The sequence below is a fragment of the Tinamus guttatus genome, unplaced genomic scaffold (assembly GCF_059628265.1).
Source record: "Tinamus guttatus ecotype Peru unplaced genomic scaffold, ASM5962826v1 Tinamus_guttatus_pri_ptg000744l, whole genome shotgun sequence".
Taxonomy (NCBI): domain Eukaryota; kingdom Metazoa; phylum Chordata; class Aves; order Tinamiformes; family Tinamidae; genus Tinamus; species Tinamus guttatus.
Genome location: NW_028289278.1, coordinates 41,689 through 63,573, shown reverse-complemented (window position 1 = coordinate 63,573; position 21,885 = coordinate 41,689). Strand labels below are relative to the sequence as shown.

At 61.3% G+C, this 21,885-nt stretch overlaps 4 protein-coding genes across 4 annotated transcripts; 2 read left to right on the top strand and 2 right to left on the bottom strand.

Annotated features, from left to right (window-relative positions):
• Positions 1–241: 241 nt before the first annotated feature.
• On the bottom strand, positions 242–4,195 carry PEX11B (peroxisomal biogenesis factor 11 beta). The gene is made up of 4 exons (XM_088537313.1): positions 4,070–4,195; positions 3,227–3,342; positions 1,960–2,161; positions 242–587 (listed from the first exon to the last, which is right to left on the bottom strand). The coding sequence occupies exons 1-4, from the start codon at positions 4,123–4,125 to the stop codon at positions 242–244; spliced, it is 720 nt and encodes a 239-aa protein (XP_088393439.1). The 5' UTR covers positions 4,126–4,195.
• Positions 4,196–4,978: 783 nt separating this feature from the next.
• On the top strand, positions 4,979–14,159 carry LIX1L (limb and CNS expressed 1 like). Its single transcript, XM_088537311.1, has 6 exons — positions 4,979–5,279; positions 10,686–10,849; positions 11,857–11,997; positions 12,378–12,473; positions 13,743–13,820; positions 13,903–14,159. The coding sequence occupies exons 1-6, from the start codon at positions 4,979–4,981 to the stop codon at positions 14,140–14,142; spliced, it is 1,020 nt and encodes a 339-aa protein (XP_088393437.1). The 3' UTR covers positions 14,143–14,159.
• Positions 14,160–17,733: 3,574 nt separating this feature from the next.
• RBM8A (RNA binding motif protein 8A) lies at positions 17,734–18,902 on the top strand. Its single transcript, XM_088537315.1, has 6 exons — positions 17,734–17,854; positions 17,947–18,006; positions 18,161–18,238; positions 18,324–18,460; positions 18,535–18,671; positions 18,835–18,902. Exons 1-6 carry the CDS (start codon positions 17,788–17,790, stop codon positions 18,878–18,880), a joined length of 525 nt encoding a protein of 174 aa, XP_088393441.1. The 5' UTR covers positions 17,734–17,787; the 3' UTR covers positions 18,881–18,902.
• Positions 18,903–19,856: 954 nt separating this feature from the next.
• On the bottom strand, positions 19,857–21,885 carry LOC148591549 (putative gonadotropin-releasing hormone II receptor). Its single transcript, XM_088537323.1, has 3 exons — positions 21,397–21,885; positions 21,118–21,322; positions 19,857–20,326 (listed from the first exon to the last, which is right to left on the bottom strand). The coding sequence occupies exons 1-3, from the start codon at positions 21,883–21,885 to the stop codon at positions 19,857–19,859; spliced, it is 1,164 nt and encodes a 387-aa protein (XP_088393449.1).

Sequence of the window (21,885 nt, the reverse complement as noted above, 5' to 3'; positions counted from 1 at the left end):
CAAGAAGCCCCGAAAAGGGACGTCCGCAGCCGTCCGGAAGAGGCGCCCGTTGTCCCTTTTTCCAGCCCCGGGGAGGGCAGCAGCAAAAGCTCCCTCCGGTCCGAGGGATCCTCTGGAGACAGAGGGAGAGGGTCCCACCCCCGCGGGGGCTCCGCAGGCACCGAGGAAGCGGATCCGGGTCGGCCGAGTAACGTCCTCCGCGGCGGAGGCCGGAGCCTCCTAGGGCTTCAGCTTGAGCCTCCTAGGGCTTCAGCTTGAGCCAGGGGTGGAGGATGGTGAGGATGGAGAGCACGGAGGAGGTGAGGCCGCAGAGCCCCACGAAGCCGGCGCCGCTGCGGTAGAGCCCGAGGCGGTCGAGCGGGATGAAGAGGTCGCAGCAGTTCTTGAGCAGGTCGAGCAGCAGCGGCGGGTTGTTGCGCAGGACGCGGGCCAGCAGGCGCAGCTGCAGCTGCAGCCGCAGCGCCAGGCGCCGCAGCCCGCGGGCCGGGCCGCCCTGCGCGCGCCGCCCGCCCGCCTCGCGCTCCAGCAGCAGCCGCAGCTCGTAGGCGTCGCGGCTCAGGTTCACGATGAGGGCGAAGAGGTAATACCTGGGAGAGAGGGGAGGAACGCCGGGAGGGAACAGCTGGAGGGGGAACAGCTGGAGGGGGAACACCTGGAGGGGGAACACCTGGAGGATGGGGAACACCTGGAGAGGGAACACCTGGAGGACGGGGAGGGAACGGCTGGGGAGGGAACACCTGGAGAGGGAACAGCTGGAGGATAGGGAGGGAACATCTGGGAAGGGAACACCTGGAGAGGGAACACCTGGAGGATGGGGAGGGAACATCTGGGAAGGGAACACCTGGAGAGGGAACACCTGGAGGATGGGGAGGGAACAGCTGGAGAGAGGAAAACCTGGAGGATGAGGAGGAAACATCCGGGAAGGGAACACCTGGAGAGGGAACACCTGGAGGATGGGGAGGGAACGGCTGGAGAGGGAACACCTGGAGGATGGGGAGGGAACGGCTGGAGAGGGAACACCTGGAGGATGGGGAGGAAGGAAAACCTGGAGGATAGGGAGGAAACATCTGGGAAGGGAACACCTGGAGGATGGGGAGGAAGAAAAACCTGGAGGATGGGGAGGAAACATCTGGGAAGGGAACACCTGGAGAGGGAACACCTGGAGGACGGGGAGGGAACATCTGGGAAGGGAACACCTGGAGGATGGGGAGGAAGGAAAACCTGGAGGATGGGGAGGAAACATCTGGGAAGGGAACACCTGGAGAGGGAACACCTGGAGGACGGGGAGGGAACAGCTGGAGAGGGAACACCTGGAGAGGGAACAGCTGGAGGATGGCGAGGGAACAGCTGGAGAGAGGAAAACCTGGAGGATAGGGAGGGAACACCTGGAGAGAGGAAAACCTGGAGGATGAGGAAACATCTGGGAAGGGAACACCTGGAGGATGGGGAGGGAACAGGTGGAGGATGGGGAGGGAGGGAGGAAACGTGGAAATGGGGAGGAGACACATGGAAGATGGGAGGGAACAGCTGGAAAGGGGGAAGGAACGTATGGAAGACAAGAGGGAACATCTGGAAGGGGGAACATCTGGAGAAAGGGAGGAGGGAACAGCTGGACAATGGGGAGTGAGGAAACATCCGGAAAGGGTGCAACACATGGAAGGCGAGAAGGAACAGCTGGAAAGGGGGAAAGAACATATGGAAGACAAGAGGGAACACCTGGAAAAGGGAACACCTGGAAAGGGGGAGAACACATGGAGGGCAGGAGGGAACATCTGGGAAGGGGGAGGGAACACGTGGAAGGCAGGAGGGAACACCTGGAAAACAGCGAGAGAACACACAGAAAACAGGGAGGGAACACCTGGAAAGGGGGAGAAAAGGGGAGGAGCGGGGGGGATCCCGACAACCGCTCCGGCTGCTCCCGCGACGCTCCGCAAACCGGGAGCGGAGCGGCCGCCGCACCTGAACGAGCGCTGGCTCCACTTCTCCTGGTCCAGCGTGGGGACGAGGCCGGCCTTGCCCGCCCAGAGCACGTTGTCACAGGCCAGGTACATGGCCCTGTTGAGGTGGCCCAGGGTGACGCAGAAGCGCAGCACCACGTCCGAGAGGTGGATGGCCCGTTGAGCCGCCTCCAGAGCCTCGGCCGAGCTGCCCAGGCGCAGCACTGCGGGACGGGCCGCGTCAGCGCCGCGGGGACGGGCAGGGGACGGGGACGGCGGGGAGCGCCACGGGGACGGCAGGGAGCATCATGGGGACGGGCAGGGAATGGGCAGGGAACGGCGGGGAGCACCACGGGGACGGGCAGGGAGCACCACGGGGACGGGCAGGGGACGGGGACAGCGGGGAGCACCATGGGGACGGGCAGGGGACGGGCAGGGAATGAGCAGGGAACAGGGACGGCGGGGAGCATCATGGGGACGGGCAGAGGACGAGGACAGCGGGGAGCACCACGGGGACAGCAGGGGACGGGCAGGGAACAGGGACAGCGGGGAGCACCACGGGGACGGGCAGGGGACAGGGACAGAGGGGAGCACCATGGGGACGGGCAGGGAGGATGGAGCGGGGACAGCAGGGGACGGGCAGGGGACAGGGACAGAGGGGAGCACCATGGGGACAGGCAGGGGACGGGGACGGCAGGGAGAACCATGGGGACAGGCAGGGGACGGGGACAGTGGGGAGCACCATGGGGACGGGCAGGGGACGGGGACGGCAGGGAGAACCATGGGGACAGGCAGGGGACAGGCAGGGGACGGGGACAGTGGGGAGCACCATGGGGACGGGCAGGGGACGGGCAGGGAATGGGCAGGGAACAGGGACGGCGGGGAGCACCATGGGGACGGGCAGAGGATGAGGACGGCGGGGAGCACCATGGGGACGGGCAGGGAGCACGGAGCGGGGACAACAGGGAGCAGGGACAGCGGGTGGCATCATGAGGACGGGGAGCAGGAACGGGCAGGGAGCGAGGGGACACCCAAGGGACTTGCAGGGAGGGAACCCGCATGGGGTTTACACACGTGGCACCTGCACCAGGGACACACACACCTGGGACGCGCAGGGGACACCCAGGGGACCCACACTATGGGGACAAGCAGGGGATACATACAGGAAAGCAAGGGGACCCGTAGGGGACACAAGCTGGGGACACGCAGCGGGGGGGACCCGCACGGTGGGGACACGCAGGGGCCCTCCCGGGAGGGGGACAACCCAGGGGACACCCTGGGACACTCACGCTTGCGGCCCAGGCTCAGATGGGCCTCGAGCTGCCGCAGGGGGCCCAGGGCGCCGCCGCCTGCCCCGCTCCTCCGCAGCGCGGCGCCCGCCAGCGCACACGCGTACTGCGCGGCCCTGCGGGGCCCGGCGCGGCCTGAGCCCCGGCCCGGCCGTCCTGTCCCCATCCCATCCCATCCCGTCCCCATCCCCGTCCCTCCCATCCCCATTCTGTCCCTGTCCCTGCCCTGTCCCAGACACTCCCATCGCCCTCTCATCCTGTCCTGTCCCCATCCCATCCCCATCCCCGTCCCTCCCATCCCCGTTCTGTCCCCATGCCCGCCCTGTGTCACACACTCCCATCATCTTCCCATCCTGTCCTGTCCCCATCCCCATTCCCGTCCCCATCCCCATCTCGTCCCCATCCCTGTCCTGTCTTTTCCCATCTCATCCCCGTCCCATCTGTTCCCGTCTCGTCCCTGTCCCCATCCCCACCCAGGTCCCCGTCCCATTCCCATCCGGCCCCCACCCCATCCCCATCCCCAACCAGGTCCTCGTCCCATCCCCATTCCCGTGCCATCCTCATCCCCATCCCGTCCGTTCCCATCTCGTCCCCGTCTCATCCCCATACCGTCCGTCCCCGTCTCGTCCCTATCCCCATCCCCATCCAGGTCCCCGTCCCATCCCCATCCGGCCTCAAACCAGTCCCCGTCTCCATCCCCAGCCACAGCCCCATCCCATCCCCATCCCCGTACCGTCCCCGTCCCCGTCCGACCCCAACCCGGTCCCCGCCCCGTCCCGGTCCCTCCCATCCCTCTCCCGTCCCCATCCCCGTCTCGTCCCCGTCCCGCCCCGCCCGCCGCACCTGAGCGCGCGCTCCCGGGCCTGGCTCTGCGCGCTGAAGCGCACCCAGGTCTCCATGGCGCCGCTCGGCCCGCAGCCGGCGGCGCCGCCACTTCCGGCTGCGCCACGGAAGCCGCCGAGGGTCACGCCCGGGAAGGTGGCTACGGGCGCGCGGGGCAGCAGCGGCGCGCGGGGTCCCTGAGGCGCTCCCGCTGCGCGTCCCGCCGGGAGCGGAGGCGCCCGGGAGCGGCGGGAGCAGCGGGGGAAGCGGGCTCGGGTCACACTAGACGGCCAGGCCCTCCCGCCGCCTTCCCGGCCTGCCTTGCACTTGACCGCCCTCCCAGCAGCCCCCGCGAGAAACCCCATGTAACGGGCCCCGTGGCTGCTCGGCTCCTATTGGCTGGGCGCGCCAGGCCACGCCCCTTGGCATCAAAACAGGGGCCAAGAACGGACAGCTGTTGCAGGCTCCGCCTCCAACCCGGCGAGGAGCTCTCTTATTGGCCTGCGTGGCGTTCCCCCCCCTTTCTGTTGGCCAATAAAATCGCAACTCATCCGCTGGGCTGAGGCTCCGCCCCTGCCCTGCTATTTTGCACTTGATTCGCTCTTTCGCCAGTCATTATCACCAGCCCTGCTGTGTGATTGGACAGAACCCCAGCCAAGCCCGGCCCCCGGCTCTGCCCCTCACCACGCCTACTGAGCCCTCCCGCTACCGAGCTCTGACTGGTCGACTCCCCTCCGCCGCCCGCCCACCTCGCCTCATCCCTGCCGTGCCATTGGCGGGCTGCCCGCCGCCCCGCCCCCCCCGGTGTTGCCACGCTCCCATTGGCGGCGTCCCCGCGTGGTCCCGCCCGCTCCCTGAGGTAATCGCGGCGCTGATTGGCGGGCGCGGCGCTGTGCGGCGGCGGGGCCGGGGCTCGGGGCGGCGGCGACGATGGAGTCGGTGCGAGCGCAGCGGCTGCCGGCGGGCGCGGGGACCCTGCGCGCGCTGCGCCCGGGCGTCACGGGCGGCCCTGCCGCCGCCATCGCCGCGGCCCCGCCGCCGCCCCCCGCGCCGCCGCCGCCCGCCGCCACCGCCGCGCTGGGCCTGGGGCTGCTGCCGCCTCCGCCGCCGCCGCTGGGACTGCAGGGCCCCGCGCTGCCGCCGCCGCCCGCCGGGCCGCCCGCCGTGCTGCGCGAGGCCGTGGAGGCCGTGGTGCGGAGCTTCGCCAAGCACACGCAGGGCTACGGCCGCGGTGAGCGCGGCCCGAGCGGGGGCGCCCCCTCGCGTGTCCCGCCGTCCTTGTCCCCCCCTCGTCCCCTGCCCTCGTCTCCCCTAATCCTCCCTTATTCCCTCTCCTTGTTCCCCTTCGTGCCCCCTCGTCCCTTTCCTGGGGATTCCCTTTGTCCCCCCTTGTTCCCTGCCCTTGTTCCCCCTAATCCCCCCTTGTTCCCTGCCCTTGTTCCCCCTCGTGCCCCCTTGTCCCTTCCCTAGTTCCCCCCTCGTCCCCTGTCCTCGTGCCCCCTCGTCTCTTCCCTGGGGATTCCCCTTGTCCCCTGCCCCTGTCTTCCCTAATCTTCCTTTATTCCCTCCCCTTGTTCCCCCTTGTGCCCCCTCGTCCCTTTCCTGGGGATTCCCTTTGTCCCCCCGTGTTCCCTGCCCTTGTTCCCCCTAATCCCCCCTTATTCCCTCCCCTTGTTCCCCCTCGTGCCTCCTCGTCCCTTCCCTGAGGATTCCCCTCGTCCCCTGCCCTTGTTCCCTGCCCTTGTTCCCCCTAATCCCCCCTTATTCCCTCCCCTCGTCCCCTGCCCTCTTTCCCCCTCGTCCCTTCCCTGGGGGCTCCCCTTGTTCCCTCCTCGTCCCCTGCCCTTGTCCTGCCTGTTCCCCGCTTGTCCCGTCCCCGGGGCTCCCCTATCCCCACTCCCCTTCACCTCTCCCGTACGAGGCCGCCCTGGGGCAGAGCCGGGCGAGGGTCCTGCTCCCCTGTTCCCTCCCTGTGGGTCTTCGAGCCCTGTTCCAGGCCTGGTAGTTTCAGGGGTCACGTTGAGAGGTGTGAACGGGTCTGCTTTTCTTAGAAAGCTCCAAACTCCCAAGGAAAAAAAAAACGCTCCCCCTCAAAAAAAGCCAACTTCTGTTTTCAGAATATCCATGGTTTTTAGATAACTACTTGGGCATGTGGTGTTTGTTTGTGCTTGCAAGCGTAGGCCTTGAGGGAAGGCGAAGGTAGGGGAATGGCAGAGGTGTAAAGCTGAGCAGATCCTGTGTTTGTGCAGTACCCGCAACACATGAGCGTGCGATAACGGCTGGTTAAGGGAAAGTGAAGGGTATTATCTCCCATCTGGGGTTTTGTACATTCCTGCTTGCTCTCTTATGGGGGAAAAGGTACAGAAGCACGAGAAAAGGTTAAAGCGCGTGTTTTACTGGCACCGGGAAGGAAAGAATCCTCCCCTGGCCCGAAAGGAGATGGTTTGTGACTGTTTTGCATTCCCAACTTCCAGCCGCGGCTCCAAGAGCCCCGGCTGCGCTCCGTGCATCGCGCGCGGCCTCGGCAGCGGATGGGCGCCGTGGGGAACGCGCTCCGGAGCGGGAGACGGATGGGGCTGGGTGTCAGAGCGGGCTCTGCTTCGTGTCCCGGCTCCCATCGGCTCGCCGCCCCCTCTTTGTGTGGCAAATCCGAGGAGAAGCTGCTTAAGCACCTGGAAAGAGCAGCTCCGAGCGGATTACACGGCGCTTTGGAGGGCGTCTCCTGTGCATACGGGCTGCAAACCCCTTTCTTGCCCTGCGCAGCCCGCAGCAAACGCCGATCCAGACTTTCATCCAGCGACCTGTGCTGCTTGCAGGCATCAACATACCTGTCTCTAAACGCTGGGTGTCCTGTTGAGCGAGGCCTTGCGGAGGGCATGGAGACACAAATCTTGTCCAGCACCTCTTGCTGTCAAACCCTCCGTCCCTCCTCTCCGCACCCTGCCCCGTCCCGGGGCTGTGCTGCCCTTCGTGCCCTGTATCCCATGGAAAGGCTCTTTGGCCGCAGCCGGTGCTCCTGCTTTCTGGAAACGCTCACGTGCTTAATGGGATTCAGGATGCCTCCCAAAAAGGGGAAGGCAAACTTTGCATCTCCAGCCTCTCCGATGCTGCTGCTTTGTGCTGGTGACGCTGAGTAAATGGGAGGACGGGTGAATAAGCAGCTTTGTTTTGTTTCCTTCGTAGCCAGTCTCTCTAGAACAAATGGCAAATGAGATTCTGCCTTTCCCAGAGCCCGCACAAAGGTGCCTGGCGCTTGGCACCCTGCGGAGCGGCGCGGTGGCTGTTCAGCGCCCTTATAAAAGCACATTGTTCTGGAGGAGTTTGAAGAGTTTCAATGAGGTATTTCACTCTTGTCTTGTTCAACCGTCTCCCGTGTGGCAGCTGGGCTCGCGGGCTGCGGAAATCCTCTCTCGGCTTCTTCGCAGCCGTGCGACCCCCGTGGAGGAGCCGCCGTCACAAGCGGCCGGTGTGGAGCACACAAGGAGCCTTGTCCCGGCCCGAAGGCCCCGCGTGTGTGCACCGTGTACAGCGTCTCCTCGTTAACCCCCTCTTAACACCGCCTCCTTGGACTTAATTAGGCTGAGCTGGCTGGACCCTCCACAAGAGGGATGTGGAGCTGCTGGGGAGAGGCCAGCGCAGGGCTCCGAGGATGAGGAGGGGCCTGGAACATCTGCCCTGTGAGGAGAGGCTGAGGGAGCTGGGCCTGTTCAGCTGGAGAAGAGAAGGCTGAGAGGGGACCTGAGCAGTGTCTAGAAGTACCTCAAGGGAGGCCGTGAGGAGGATGGGGCGGCCTCTTTGCACTGGTGGCCACCGACACAACTAGAGGAAACGGCCCCAAATGGAAGCACCAAAAGCTCCACGGGAACTTCAGGAAAAATCCCTTCCCAGTGAGGGTGCCAGAGCCCTGGAACAGGCTGCCCAGAGAGGTTGTGGAGTCTCCTTCTCTGGAGATCTTCAAACCCGCTTGGCCGCAGCCCTGTGCCACGTGCTCTAGGTGACCCTGCGTGTGCAGGGGGCTGCACTGGATGATCCTTAGAGGTCCCTTCCAACCTCAACCATTCCATGAGCTCTAACGTCTCTTTTTCTGGAGCGACTGAGGTTGTCATGGGAATTTGCACTGCCTGACGTAGCCCGGCTTTCTCCGCAGCTGCCTGTGTGTGGTCGGTGCCGCGGCGTCCGCGGTGCCAAGTGTCCCCTGAGGCTGTTCTGGAATCCAGCGTTGTCCCCCTTTGGGGATTGCTGCTGCCAGTCGGGAAATCTGCCCGCCGGGATGTGGAGCCGGTGCCCGTATCAGTGTCCTGTAGCCCTGGCAAGGACCCCGGGAGTGTCTGCATGGCCTTTTGCCAGCGTTCACCAAAAAGACACCCCTGTGTGTTTAATAAAAGAAACTATGCTTAAAAATAACCCAAAGTGCCCGCTTTGTTAGCAAAGGCCTCGAAAAGATGGCAAAAAGCTGAGCAAGGGGCTACTGGCCCGAAGCTTTGCTTCGTTTTAGGCGGAAACACCCAAGAGGCAGTAAATGCAAGTTAATTATTTTCCTGCAAACTGGAGCATTGTGTGGGCAACCTCTGTCCAAAGGTTTTTCTTTAATGTTTGTGTTTTATTTTCTCTTTAAAAAGAGCAAATAAATGCCAGCACGGAGACGTTCTAACAGATGTTCTAGCCTTAGCAAGGAGTTGCCCTGATGTGTTTTGCAGGTTGCCTCGCTCCAAAGCGATGGCTGAGATGGGAAGGGCTTGGAGGAAAGTCAAGGACAGAGGTTTCCTGCAGCCCTGGGTCCAGCTCTGCAGCACAGCGAGCAGCTTAGGGCAGGTTTGATGGGACCTGGAGCACCAGAAGCCGTGAGATTCATTCCTCTTTCCCAACCCTTGGCAAAGGCAAGAGCAGGTAAACTTAGAACAAATCAAGGAAAATCCTTCTCGAAACATTCAGTGTTCCAAGGTGAGGGAATCGCAGGACAGCTGGCTTAGTCTAGCCAGCGTTTCTAGTTCTTCCGTGCTTATTCAAACAAGAACAGCTTAATCTCATGGATTTGGCTACAAACAGACGGCCAAGGAGGCTTCTGCGTTGACAGGCTGCGTATGGTGTGGAGCAGAGCTGCTCTCCGAGGTTATTGGAGCTGGACGTGTGCTCGTACCACGTACAGCAAATTCAGCACCCCAGAAAAGCTGGACACCTGGGTAAAAACAGCCTTTTTTGAAAGGACTGTGGTTTTCTGAGTCAAAGCAGGTTAATGTTCCAGGCTCTGGTTTCCTAAGGGGTGAAAAAAACAGCCTAAAAACAATCATGCTGATTTTTAGCCTGTGAGTCACCGTTTGGTTACACATCTTCCCATTCTGAATGACACAGACATGAGTCTCCAATTAGTTATTTCCATTCTCTCCGTGCTGTTCTCCAGTCACGCTGTGGCAGCTAAATCCTCCCACCCAAACTGCAGCAGAGCTGCCCGGCCTCGCGCCCTAGGTCACTTTTTTCTGCCTCCATCGTGTTGTTTCCAGCTCTTTGGGGTGCTCCATGTGCCCACGCTGGGTTTCAGGCTCAGGGCGGGTGGTTTCCGCAGGCATCGTGCCGGCAGGGCAGTTGATTGACTTTAGTGACCTTTATATTTGTCTTTCCTCACAGTGTCTTTCTAATCTTAAATGCTAGAAGAACATCCGTGCTGAGAAGCACACGGGGCCGGTGAGCAAACCTGTGGAGAGCCCTCTTGGAGAAGAAAAATGCCTTGTTCCCCCCCTTTTTTTTTTCTCCAAGAGCCCATCTAAATGCTCCTCCCTGGATCCGTTGGGAATGAGAGGAGCTCTTGTGTGCTGCTGTGTAACTCGGTGGCTTTTTCCGTCCTGTCTGCCGCGGAGGAACGCGTTTGGGTTGGCCTGGGCACGTGCAGCTTCCCGTGAAGCCGCCGGTTCCGAGCGCCGGCCGTGGCCGAGCTCCCTGCGTGGGTAAAGCACCAGCACCCGCTCCACCTTCCTGGATGTGGCTGCTCCTTGGGAATGATCCGGAGGGCAGCAGCCCAGCTTATCTTGTTTCTGCTTTTCCCCTCGAGGGAGGGGATCCTGCCCCTCTGCTCAGCCCTGCTGAGGCCACATCTGCAGGATTGTGTCCAGTTCTGGGCTCCACAGGACAAGAGGGATGTGGAGCTGCTGGAGAGAGGCCAGCGCAGGGCTCCGAGGATGAGGAGGGGCCTGGAACATCTGCCCTGTGAGGAGAGGCTGAGGGAGCTGGGCCTGTTCAGCTGGAGAAGAGAAGGCTGAGAGGGGACCTGAGCAGTGTCTAGAAGTACCTCAAGGGAGGCCGTGAGGAGGATGGGGCGGCCTCTTTGCACTGGTGGCCACCGACACAACTAGAGGAAACGGCCCCAAACGGAAGCACCAAAAGTTCCCCAGGAACTTAAGGAAAAATCCCTTCCCAGCGAGGGTGCCAGAGCCCTGGAACAGGCTGCCCAGAGAGGTTGTGGAGTCTCCTTCTCTGGAGATCTTCAAACCCGCTTGGCCGCAGCCCTGTGCCACGTGCTCTAGGTGACCCTGCGTGTGCAGGGGGCTGCACTGGATGATCCCTAGAGGTCCCTTCCAACCTTCAGCATTCCATGATTCTATGATTCTCTTTGCCTCTGACCTCCGCTCCATCCCTGTGTCCGCAGTGAACGTCGTGGAGGCGCTCCAGGAGTTCTGGCAGATGAAGCAGTCGCGCGGAGCCGACCTGAAGAACGGGGCGCTCGTGGTGTACGAGATGGTGCCGTCCAACAGCCCTCCCTACGTCTGCTACGTCACCTTGCCGGGCGGCAGCTGCTTCGGGAGCTTCCAGGTGGGATCGCTCGCTCGGCGGCCGCCCCTGCTCCTCCGTGTGTCCCCCTCGCTTGGCTGCCCATGCAGTTCCTTTTCCCAGCCCACGTGTCTTTCTGTGGGGGCACAGAGTAAACATTTTTCCACTAAACTGAGGCGTGAGGAGGATGTGGCTCTGGCTGTGTGCTCAAGCTGGCTAATAAATGTGCATAATTTCCGCTATAAAACTCCACCCTGCTGCAATCCTGGAAGTCTGGCTGTGAATGTGCCGCGTTCCCTGCAAGTGACTGATGTAGATCCTAGTAGTGCCGAGATGAGATCCGTGTTATCAGGGAAGATTGCTCTGTGTTAGAAGGACTGTTTTTAATCCTTCACTGTCCTCCATGGGATCAAGCCATTCGGTACATTTGCAGGATGAAGCTTGGACAACTTGGTGGAATTAACAGAATAGCAGGGCAGGGGCCCTGGATCTGACCCAGAGCGTCATCTCTGGCTGCCAAAAGGATCTAGAAATCAAATTGTAGCATTCGATGAATGGTTTCTGTCCCTCTCCTGTTAAAAGGAAAGTGTCCAACCCAAACACCTCACCCAGAAGATTAAGGTCCAAAAATCACAGAGGGTCCTGACTGCGGTTTGGATTCCTCCGCCCTAGCAGCTTTAGGCAGTTACCCTCTGGTCTTGGTTTGAGGGACGTTTCCAAAAGAAACAATTCTGGCAGCTAAGCGGCCTCCCCGTCCTGAAGAGCAGCCCCTGTGTCTGGAGTAATTTGGTTACGTTTTGGTTTGGAGCGAACGAGCGTTGTTGACGATCTGATCGGTGGCATTTCCCGGGCCAGATACTATGTGCTGAGTTCAGCAGCCTGTTGAATTTCGGTGTTTTAGCGTGGTTGGGATAGCTGTGGTTGAAACCAGCTCCTAATGGCTTCAGGCTGTCTGGGAGTGCAGCTTTCCCTGCCACTTAACAGCGTTCCGCGTGTCCGGGGGATTCTGGAGCTGCCTTTCCGCCCTGACGGTGCCTCTGTCTCCTCAGTTCTGCCCAACCAAGGCTGAAGCTCGTCGCAGCGCCGCCAAGATCGCGCTGATGAACTCGGTCTTCAACGAGCATCCGTCGCGGAGGATCACGGACGAGTTCATCGAGAAGAGCGTTTCGGAGGCCCTGGCCTCCTTCAACGTAAGGCTTTTCAATGCCACCGTGGCTGCTCTTGGGCTGGGTTGGCTGAGGGAAACTCAAAAGGTGGGAAAAGAAGCTCTCTGGGAATCTTTGTGATGGGCTTTTTCAGAGAGTTGGGGTTGCTCTAATTCTTGTTCGCTTGCCACACAGTCCCGAACGCTTCTTGGTACTCAAAGTATTACAAAACTTTGCAATTCCCTTAGTGGGCTGCAAGGAAAAAAGCTATTTCAAATGGCCCTGTTACCCCACGAAAGCGGGAGCGAACGGAGCAAGCGCTCCAGGCTGAACTAGTCCTGCATGGCCAGGCCAGTTTGGAGGGGAGACAGAGGGAATTTGCCTCGGGAATCGGGATCGCAGCTCTCGTGTGGAATCTCCCGCAGGGCAATCGAGAGGAAGCCGATAATCCCAACACGGGGATTGGCGCCTTCCGCTTCATGCTGGAATCCAACAAGGGCAAGTCAATGCTGGAGTTCCAGGTACTTCATTAATTATATGGTGCTCGGGTTGCTCTTTCAGCTCTCTCTGCAGTGCTTTACATTTGGAATATAAATACAGGGGGATTGGTGTTGACAGTCCAGGACTATAGCCCTTATCCTGCCTCGGGACCTCCACGGAGCTATTCCATTTGTGTTTCTCCTACCCTGACCCTATGTGATGAGGAAGACTCCGCTTTCCTTAGGAAAGCTGGTGAAGATCTTTGGTCCAAACATCATCCTTGCAGAACAAGGAGTCTCGATTACTGCCCTCAAACCACAGCAGGGGCCAGGGGGTCTTCCCGTCCCACCGAAACGGGCTCGGTCTGTGTCTCGTTATGCCAAAACATCTGTGAAATGTGAAGTACCAACTGCCATAGGAAGCTGTTCCAGCGCTTCTCAGTTTGGGCTAATGCAGCAGGAGGAGCTAGTGCAGAACAGATGACTGAGAACAGAGATTTTCCCGGGCTTTATTCCAGCCTTTGGGAGGAAGCTGCTCCTCCGGGTCACCCTGTGTTTACCTGGGGCCGCGGCAGCCGGCGCTCGGAGCGCACGGAGCTCGACTGGAGCTTAGAGCTCCCCGCTGGGCTCCGCTGAATCCAGACTTCCAAGCAGCCGATCGCACAAAGCGATTCCCGAGGAGCTGGAGCCTGGAGGAGGAGCGGAGCCCGGCCGCGCCGCGGCCGCCTTCTCGCCTGGCTTGTTCCCTTGAATGGAAGTAGCCGGTGGCGGAAGCCCCGAGTGTTTATGTTACTGGCCCTGTTTACACAGGGCGACTCCGTTGTGGATATTCCCGTGGCAGTGTTTGTATTTGGGGAAGCCTAACCAGGCATGGCACTTGTGAGGCAGGATTTGGGTGGCCTCGAGAGGGGAAAAAAGGGCCACAGGGCTGTCCCCCATGGGTCCCGGGGTCTGTCCCCTGTCCCGAGTTGCTCTGAGGTTGCCCTGAGGCAGGGTAGCAACATCCCGGGGGCAAAACGAAGCATCGACACCTCTGTCCCCTGCGGAGCGCTCGCATGTGTGGGGTGGATTTTGGCCAGCGGTGGGAGCCAGGCCTTGCCCGTGCTTCCTGGCTTGAAATCCTTGGAATCACGGAGCTCCGCTGGCGCAGAGTCCTTTCTCTCCCGCCCGTGTACCCGTAGCTAGAAACGAACTCACCCTCTTGCTCCCCAAGGGGCGCGTGCCGGCGCGGCCGTCCCGGTGTCTCCGCGCGGTCCCGGTGTCTCCGCGCGGTCCGGGCGTCTCCGCGCTGAGCCGCCGCTTGCCTTGCAGGAGCTGATGACGGTTTTCCAGCTGCTGCACTGGAACGGCAGCCTCAAAGCCATGCGGGAGCGGCAGTGCTCGCGGCAGGTGAGTCCGCGCGCGCGCCGAGGAGCCGCGCGTCCCCCGCGCCCGTCCCCCCTAAGCTCCCACCCGTGTCCCCGGCCACCAGGAGGTGCTGGCTCACTACTCCCACCGCGCCCTGGACGACGACATCCGGAACCAGATGGCCATGGACTGGGTCAACCGGGAGCAGAGCAGCCCGGGGGCCCTGTCCCGAGAGCTGGCGTCCACGGAGAGGGAGCTGGATGAAGCCCGCCTGGCCGGGAAGGAGCTGCGCTTCCATAAGGAGAAGAAGGACATCCTGATGCTGGCGGCCGGCCAGCTGGGGAGCCTGCACCCCAACTGCTAGACACCCACGTGCCGGTCCGTCCCGGCCCACTAGCCCCCGGCCGGCCCGTTTCACAGCGCATGCGATGCCTCTTCCAGAATCGTGGCCCATTTGCACATTTTAAAGGATTTTTTTAAAATGCCTGTACAGATTTTTATACTTTTTTTTTTTTTTTTTTTAAGAAAACTCCCTTCTAGATTTACTCCCCCGCTTCCTTTCTGGTAGAATCCCTTCTGTCACTTTAAAGAGTGCATTTAAAAAATGCAGCCTTTCAGTATTAACACTAAAGCCCTTTCAGTATTAACACTAAAGCCCTCCGCTGCACGTGGGTACTGGGTAATGGGCAGTATTAGGTGGAGATGTAGCACTTCTTTGGGAAGCTCCCATCCTTTGGAGCTCGTGCATGCTGCACAGACCTGCGTTTTCCCCCTGCTTCCATCGTTTGATCCAAGCTGCTTGGTAAGCACAGTAATGCTAAACAAAATCTGTTCTCTTTAATTCCCCAGTGCAAGCTCCTGCTCCTGGAGCTCCAGAGCTGGATCCCTTCTTTCCAATACAGTGTTGGACCAAAACACTGCTGAGTTGAGAATCTCTATATGCACTATTTTTTTTAATGAATAGCTCCCTGCTCTTTGTATACTTACTAGTACTAAATGTTTAGATTAAAAATACCCTTCCTGACACTTGTGTTCCTGCAGCTCACATTCACAGCCCAAGAAGTAGGGCTTTGCTCACGGTAGTTCTTGTATCACTTCCTACTTCTCTAATACACAGCCTAGAAGAGCCAACAGTGTCACAGCAGGACTATAAATTGAAGGCAGATTTCTTTCTTCGATGCAGTATTCAGCTCTGAGCTTTCTCCTCTGTTTTTTCCCCCTGTTTTGGTTTATTTTTCCACTCCCATGACGACACTCTGGGAAGAGGTACAAAGCCTTTGGGAATCTGACGGGTAGTTTTTGCTATTTCCATACCAAACCACCCCTCAACCCTCTCCTTCCTCCGAAGCAGCCTCTTACAGAGCACGCGTGAGCTTAGAGGCGCGTGGATATTCAAGCAATAGTCTTGTTCTGAAATGAAGATCAAGAAAACCGCATTATCTGTAGGTATTCTAGTTTTGTATTCTTGTCCTAACACGCCTATTTTGTTTTTATATATTTTTTATATGCAGCCTTTTACACAACAGTATTAATGTTTAATGCGTTTATAAATGTGATTGTAAATGGAGTGGAGTTTTGTTTTGTTTTATAGGTTGGTAATAGCTAGACCTTGTATTTGAGTTTAATCACTTGCTCGAAATAACGCAGAATCTAACGTCTTCCTATTAGCACTCCCACACCTGCGTGTAGCGTTTCAGTGCCTCGTGTGAAGCGGTGATTTACTTGATGGCCCGAGCTTGCAGATACAGCAGATCCAGAGAAACTTCCCTTTTGGAGCAGCTGGTGTGTGGCTGGGTGCCAATCCTGCTCCCATCTCCAGGTTTTCACGTTATTTTGACTTGGATCAGTCCTTCCCCCTGCATTACGGACCAGGGCTTGTCATCCCTCCTCGCGACTTCGCACCTTCCTAGCGATACGAGACGGAAAAACGTGACCTGGCAAAGTTCCGAGGCGCCCAGTTCTTGGCCAATTTGGAATCTGCTTGGATTTTGCAGCTTGGAAACAGCCACTTAGAGCCGTAGAGACCAACGGAGCGGAGCTGGTGCATTCTTGCTGTAAGAAACCCCAGTGCCTGCTCAGGAGGCCTCGTGCACCCCCATCTCCCTGGGCGCAGCGGGGAGTTTGGGCCCAGAATTGCTTCTGGACACCCTCTTTGAATGAATCCTGCCTTTTCCTTCATGGCATGAGGCCGTGTCCGTTAAAATATCTTTACTTAAATGTATGTAGCAGCACAGGGCGGGGAGCTGCATCCCTTGGGGAGCAGGAGGGCTTCTTGCCGAGCAGTTTTGTGCCCAACGTGGCAGCACAAGTCGCCTGGGCTGCTCTCACCGGTGCTCTGCACGTCAGGACCTTAATGGCTTTAGCAAAGCTCCGCGTAACTCCGCTCTGTCCCGCAGCGCCGAGCCGGACGCGATCCAGCCGATCCAGCAGCCGCTCCGAAGCGGAGAGGAGGATCGTGTTGTTTCCACTGCCAAAATCCAAGTCTGTAAATCGGCCGCGCTGGCAGGAGGGAAGGTACCGTGAAAACCCGAGCTGCTCGGGTGCCTTGGCTAAACGGACGCTGTTTTCCTGTCTCGGGAGGTGATAACGCCCCGGCCCGAGGGACCAGGAGCCCCTTATGGATTTTCCCCTTTGGGAAGGGTGGGATGAGCAGCTGCTGAAGCCCTCGAGCTTGTCTGAAGATGTTGTCACTGCAGAGTCTGCTGCAGAATGAGCAAAACCAGCGCAGCCTCCACCGGCTGCAATGCCTGGGCCTGTGAAGCGGTCCCCTCTTCCCCCTTCTTTTGGGGCTAAAACACCGCTAAGCCCAGGCAGGCGCTGGGCGGGTTTATATTAAAGGGTAGTAAGGGATAAACCTGTTTTCTTTGCTACAATCCCATGTTTATAGTCTTGGAGGTTGTCTTTCCAGCTCCCGAGGGGCAGGCGGGGAGGGCATTGCATCTATCCCATGGCAGCAGCAGCATTAATATCCCGGCTTTCCCTAAGATCCCAAATCTTGTCTTCCCTGTTTGTGCTGTCGAGTTAAACCCAAGGCTGAAGTGATTAAATCCCCTCTCACGTGCCGGCTCTCCCATCTCTTGTGTGTGCCAGGATTCACCGCATCGTCGCATTTTGTATGTATAATTTTATACAATAAAGCAATAGGTTTTGGGGTAGCTCTGGCCCTTTCTCCCTTTTATTCGAAATGGCCAATCCTGCTGCCACGTTGTCCCTTGACTCTTTCCCAGGCTTGTGCAGGGGGACAAACGGGCGCTGCTGCTTCCCGCCGGAGCACGCGGCCCCTGTGCTGCTTCCCGCTATCCCGGCGTTTGTCCTCCTTTCGTTCCAGCGTTTCTGCTCCTGCTGGAAGTGTTTTATGGCCTGTTGCAGCGGGGCCGGCGCCAAGCGGGCCTGGCTGCAGGGAGACGGCAGTTTGGGAAAGTTTGAGGCTCTTTAGGTTTGTTTTTCTTTTTCTAACTTCATCTTTCCCAGCTGTCGAGGCTGTTTTGTGCCCTTGTGGCTCTGCCCCGGTGGGGCCTTTCCAGGGCTGTGGGAGCTGCATCTCCCCCTGGCCAAGGCTGGCAGAGCTCCAGGTCCCCCCACATCCCCCCGCCATTGTGGCGGGTGGAGAGGAGGAGCCCCTTTTCCCTGGAAAACGAGCCTAAAAAAATAACCTGGGGGGTTATGGGATGCTGGGCAGGAGCAGCACCCTGGGAATTCACCCGCCGCTTCCAGGAGCCGCGAGGCGGCCCCGGGACCACCGGCCACAGCGGGGGGAGGAACCGCCTCTGCCCTCCCCAACATGGCGCCCGCGGCCGGACGGCGCCGCGCGCCCTCACCAACATGGCGCCCGCGGCCGGGCGGGAACCCCGCCCTCCCCAACATGGCGCCGCGCGCCCTCCCCAACATGGCGCCCGCGGCCGGGCGGGAACCCCGCCCTCCCCATCATGGCGGCTCCCGGCGGGGCCGCGCTTCCGGCCCGGCTCCCGGCGTGCAGCGCGGCGGCGGCGGCGGCGGGGAGCGCGGCAAGATGGCGGACGTGCTGGACCTACACGAGGCGGGCGGCGAGGACTTCGCCATGGACGAGGACGGCGACGGTGAGCGGGGAGCGGCGGCTCCGGGCGGCTCCGCGGGGCTCCGGGCCGCCCGCGGGGCTCCGGGCCGGCCCTCATGGCGCTGCCGCCCGCAGAGAGCATCCACAAGCTGAAGGAGAAGGCCAAGAAGAGGAAGGGCCGCGGCTTCGGTTCAGGTGGGCCCCGCGCGCCCCTCGGGAGCCTCCCCCCGGGGGCGGGATGGGGCAGGGGCCGCGAACGGGGTCCCAAACCCGCCCGGTCCTGCCGGTGCCCCCCGGTAGGGGAGAACCGGGGCCGTCGCCATCGCCCCTTCCCGCTTTGCGCGTGCAGAGGAGGGCTCACGGGCCCGGGTGCGCGAGGACTACGACAGCGTGGAGCAGGACGGGGACGAGCCGGGCCCGCAGCGCTGTGAGTACCCACGGGACGGGACGGGACGGGGGGATCCGGACACGGGAGGCTCGGGGCTCCCCGCGTCACCGGCGCCGCTCCGCAGCCGTCGAGGGCTGGATCCTCTTTGTCACGGGCGTCCACGAGGAGGCCACCGAGGAGGACATCCACGACAAGTTCGCCGAGTACGGCGAGATTAAGAACATCCACCTGAACCTCGACAGGCGGACGGGCTACCTGAAGGTAGGCGGGGGCCACGGGGCGGCGTCGCGGGGCCGTTTCTGTCCTGCGGCCCCGTCTCACCGTGACCCCCCCAGGGATACACCCTGGTTGAGTACGAAACCTACAAGGAGGCTCAGGCCGCTATGGAGGGGCTGAACGGCCAGGAGCTGATGGGGCAGCCCATCAGCGTGGACTGGTGCTTCGTACGAGGGCCCCCGAAGGGAAAGAGACGGTAAGAGCCGACGGGGGAGGCCCTGGCCCCGGAGCACGGGGAGACGGAGCCCAAACGGCCGCCTGAGGGGCCGAGAGGAGCCCAGAAACGGGCGCCCGTCGGGGCCCCCCGGGGTCCCGGTGCCTCCCCCGCATCCCCACGCCGTGTCCTGCTTCTCTTGCAGCGGCGGCCGCCGGCGGAGCAGGAGCCCGGACCGGCGGCGCCGATGATGGATCCTTCCTTCCGCCCGCGTGTCGTGAGCCCAAAAACCACGAGGAGGGTCCCGGGGGGGAGGGAGAGGCTTTGTACGTTGGGAACGGGGTACCCGAGAGCTCTAAAAAAGGCCCAAACAGCGGAAGCAAAAACCGGCCGCGCGCCGCTCGCGACGGCTTTCCGGCTCCAAGCAGGAAAACCGGGATGCAGCCGCAGCACGGGATGCCCCGGGGGCTCCTTCCTTCGCCTTCGCGGTGGATGACGCCCCCGGGCTCGGTTAGCTCATCAAACCACCACGTTTTTAGACATTTCTTAGTCTTTTTTGTTTTCTTAAGGCCGTATTTTGCCTGCTCTTCTTTTGGAGCAGGGTTGTTTTGTACATGACAGTTCCTCGAAGCTCCTGAGGGGTTTGTTCTGTTGACTTCATGTTCACGAGTGCGTTCTGTTCATTTACAGCCTTTTAAATAACTCTTATTTTGTGTCGAATTGTCCTCCTGTTACTTGTCCTTAATTAAACATTCGGAGAAATTGGAACCAATGGGGTCTCCTTGCTTATTTTAGACTATCTACTGACGAAACTCTCACGGCTTTTGATGCAGGGGCTGGCAGAGAGCAACTTGTTAGTTGAAAGAGCCATTTTACCTGCAAACGCTCTTTGGAAACGGTAGTTTTATTTAGTTTTGTGTTATTGCTGTCTCTCAGATGGGCGCTCGGTGAGTATTTAATTCTCCCTGTGCCTCGAGCGGAGATGAATGACACATTTGGTGGGTTTGTCTCAAGAAAGTGGCGTTTTTGGAGGGTGTTTTTCCTCCTGGACTTTTTATTCCCCATGTTCTCGCTGGAAAGGGGCCGCTCCGGCCCGTTGCTGCTCGTGGTCAGTGGGAGCTTCCATGGAAAAACCCCCGTGCCGGGAGGGATCCGCATGCGGGAACGGGCCGAGCGGAGAGCGGATTGTGGCTGCTGCTGGGGCCACAATCCGGCATCGTGGCACTGTCACATGGAGCTCTGCCCCGTGTCACCGCGGCAGAGCTGGCACCGCGGCCCCGGCGCCGCCAGCACCCGCAGCTGCAGCTTCCCCGCGGGCTCCGGGGCGCTCCGGGCCGCTCCGGAACCGCGGACGGAGCCGGCGCGCGGCGGCTCCGCGTCCCGCTCGTGCCGGCGCCGCGCGCAGCGGCAGGCGCGCCGCAGCTCCCGGCGGAACCGCGCCGTGAAGAGCCCGTAGATGAGCGGGTCCAGGCACGTGTTGAAGAGGCCGAAGAGGAAGAGGATGTGGCTGAGCGCCGGCGGCACCGTCTCCCGCGCCAGCATCTCCGGCGAGAACCAGTACCACAGGCCCAGCAGGTAGTAGGGCGTCCAGCACAGCACGAAGCTCAGCACGATGACGATGGACATGCGGAGCGCGCGCATCCGCGCCCGCGGGATGTTGTCGCAGGAGCGGCGGAGCTGGATGCCCCGCGACGAGGCTGCGGGGCGGAAAACGGGATCGCGGGGGGGAAAAACGGGATCGCGGGGGGAAAATGGGATCGCGGGGGGAAAATGGGACCACGGGGGGGAAAACGGGATCGCGGAGGGGAAAAATGGGATCGCGGAGGGGAAAAATGGGATCGCGGAGGGGAAAAATGGGATCGCGGAGGGGAAAAATGGGATCGCGGAGGGGAAAAATGGGATCGCGGAGGGGAAAAATGGGATCGCGGGGGGAAAAATGGGATCATGGGGGGGAAAAACAGGATCACGGGGGGGAAAACAGGATCACGGGGGGGAAAACAGGATCACGGGGGGGAAAACAGGATCACGGGGGGGAAAACAGGATCACGGAGGGGAAAAACGGGATCGCGGGAAAAATGGGATCACCCAAGGGAAAACGGGATCACGGGGGGGAAAATGGGATCGCGGAGGGGAAAAACGGGATCATGGGGGGAAAATGGGATCACGGGGGGAAAAATGGGATCACGGGGGGGAAAATGGGATCGCGGAGGGGAAAATGGGATCGCGGAGGGGAAAATGGGATCGCGGAGGGGAAAAATGGGATCACGGGGGGGAAAATGGGATCGCGGAGGGGAAAAATGGGATCACGGGGGGGAAAATGGGATCGCGGAGGGGAAAAATGGGATCACGGGGGGGAAAAATGGGATCGCAGAGGGGAAAAATGGGATCACGGGGGGGAAAATGGGATCACGGGGGGGAAAAACAGGATCACGAGGGGGAAAATGGGATCACGGGGGGATCCGCCGCTCACCGCGGGGACACCACTCACCGCCCGCGTCCTTCATGCGCCCCGAGATGGCGACGAGGATGCGGCCGTAGCAGAGCACCATGACGAGCAGCGGCAGCAGGAAGAGGCAGGCGAAGGTGAACATGTTGTAGAGCGTCTCGTGCCAGCGCGCGGCGAAGCTGCCCACCGTGGCGCACTGCACGAAGCGGCGCGGCCGCGCGCGCCGCACCGTGCGGAACACGAAGGCCTGCGGGGACGGCGCCGTCAGCGCCCGCCGCGGCCGCCCCGCGCGCCCCCTCCATGCCCGGGCCCGGCGCGCACCTGCGGCAGCGCCAGCAGCGCGCTCAGCGCCCACGCGGCGCCCAGCAGCGCCCGGCCGCGCCGCGCGCCGAACCCGGGCCCCAGCGGCTGCACGATGGCCGCGTGCCGGTCCAGCGCGATGGCCACGGTGGCGAAGGCGGCGGCGTACATGGCGGCGAGCTTGAGGAACATGAGCGCGCGGCACGCCGCGTCGCCGCCGCGCCACTGCACCGTGGCGTTCCAGGCGGCGTCCAGCGGCATCACCACGAGCGTCACCAGCAGGTCGGCCGCCGCCAGGTTGGCCATGAGCAGCCGCACGCGGGGCCGCGGGCCGGGCGCGCGCGCCGCCGCCCACAGCACGGCGCCGTTGCAGCCGGCCGAGGCCACGAAGAGCACGCAGGTGAGCGCCACGCGCGCCCGCGCCGCCGCCGAGAACGCGGGCAGCGGCGCCGCCGCCGCCTCCTCCTCCTCCTCGCGCCCGCGGCCCGGCCAGGCGCCGCTGCCGTTCAT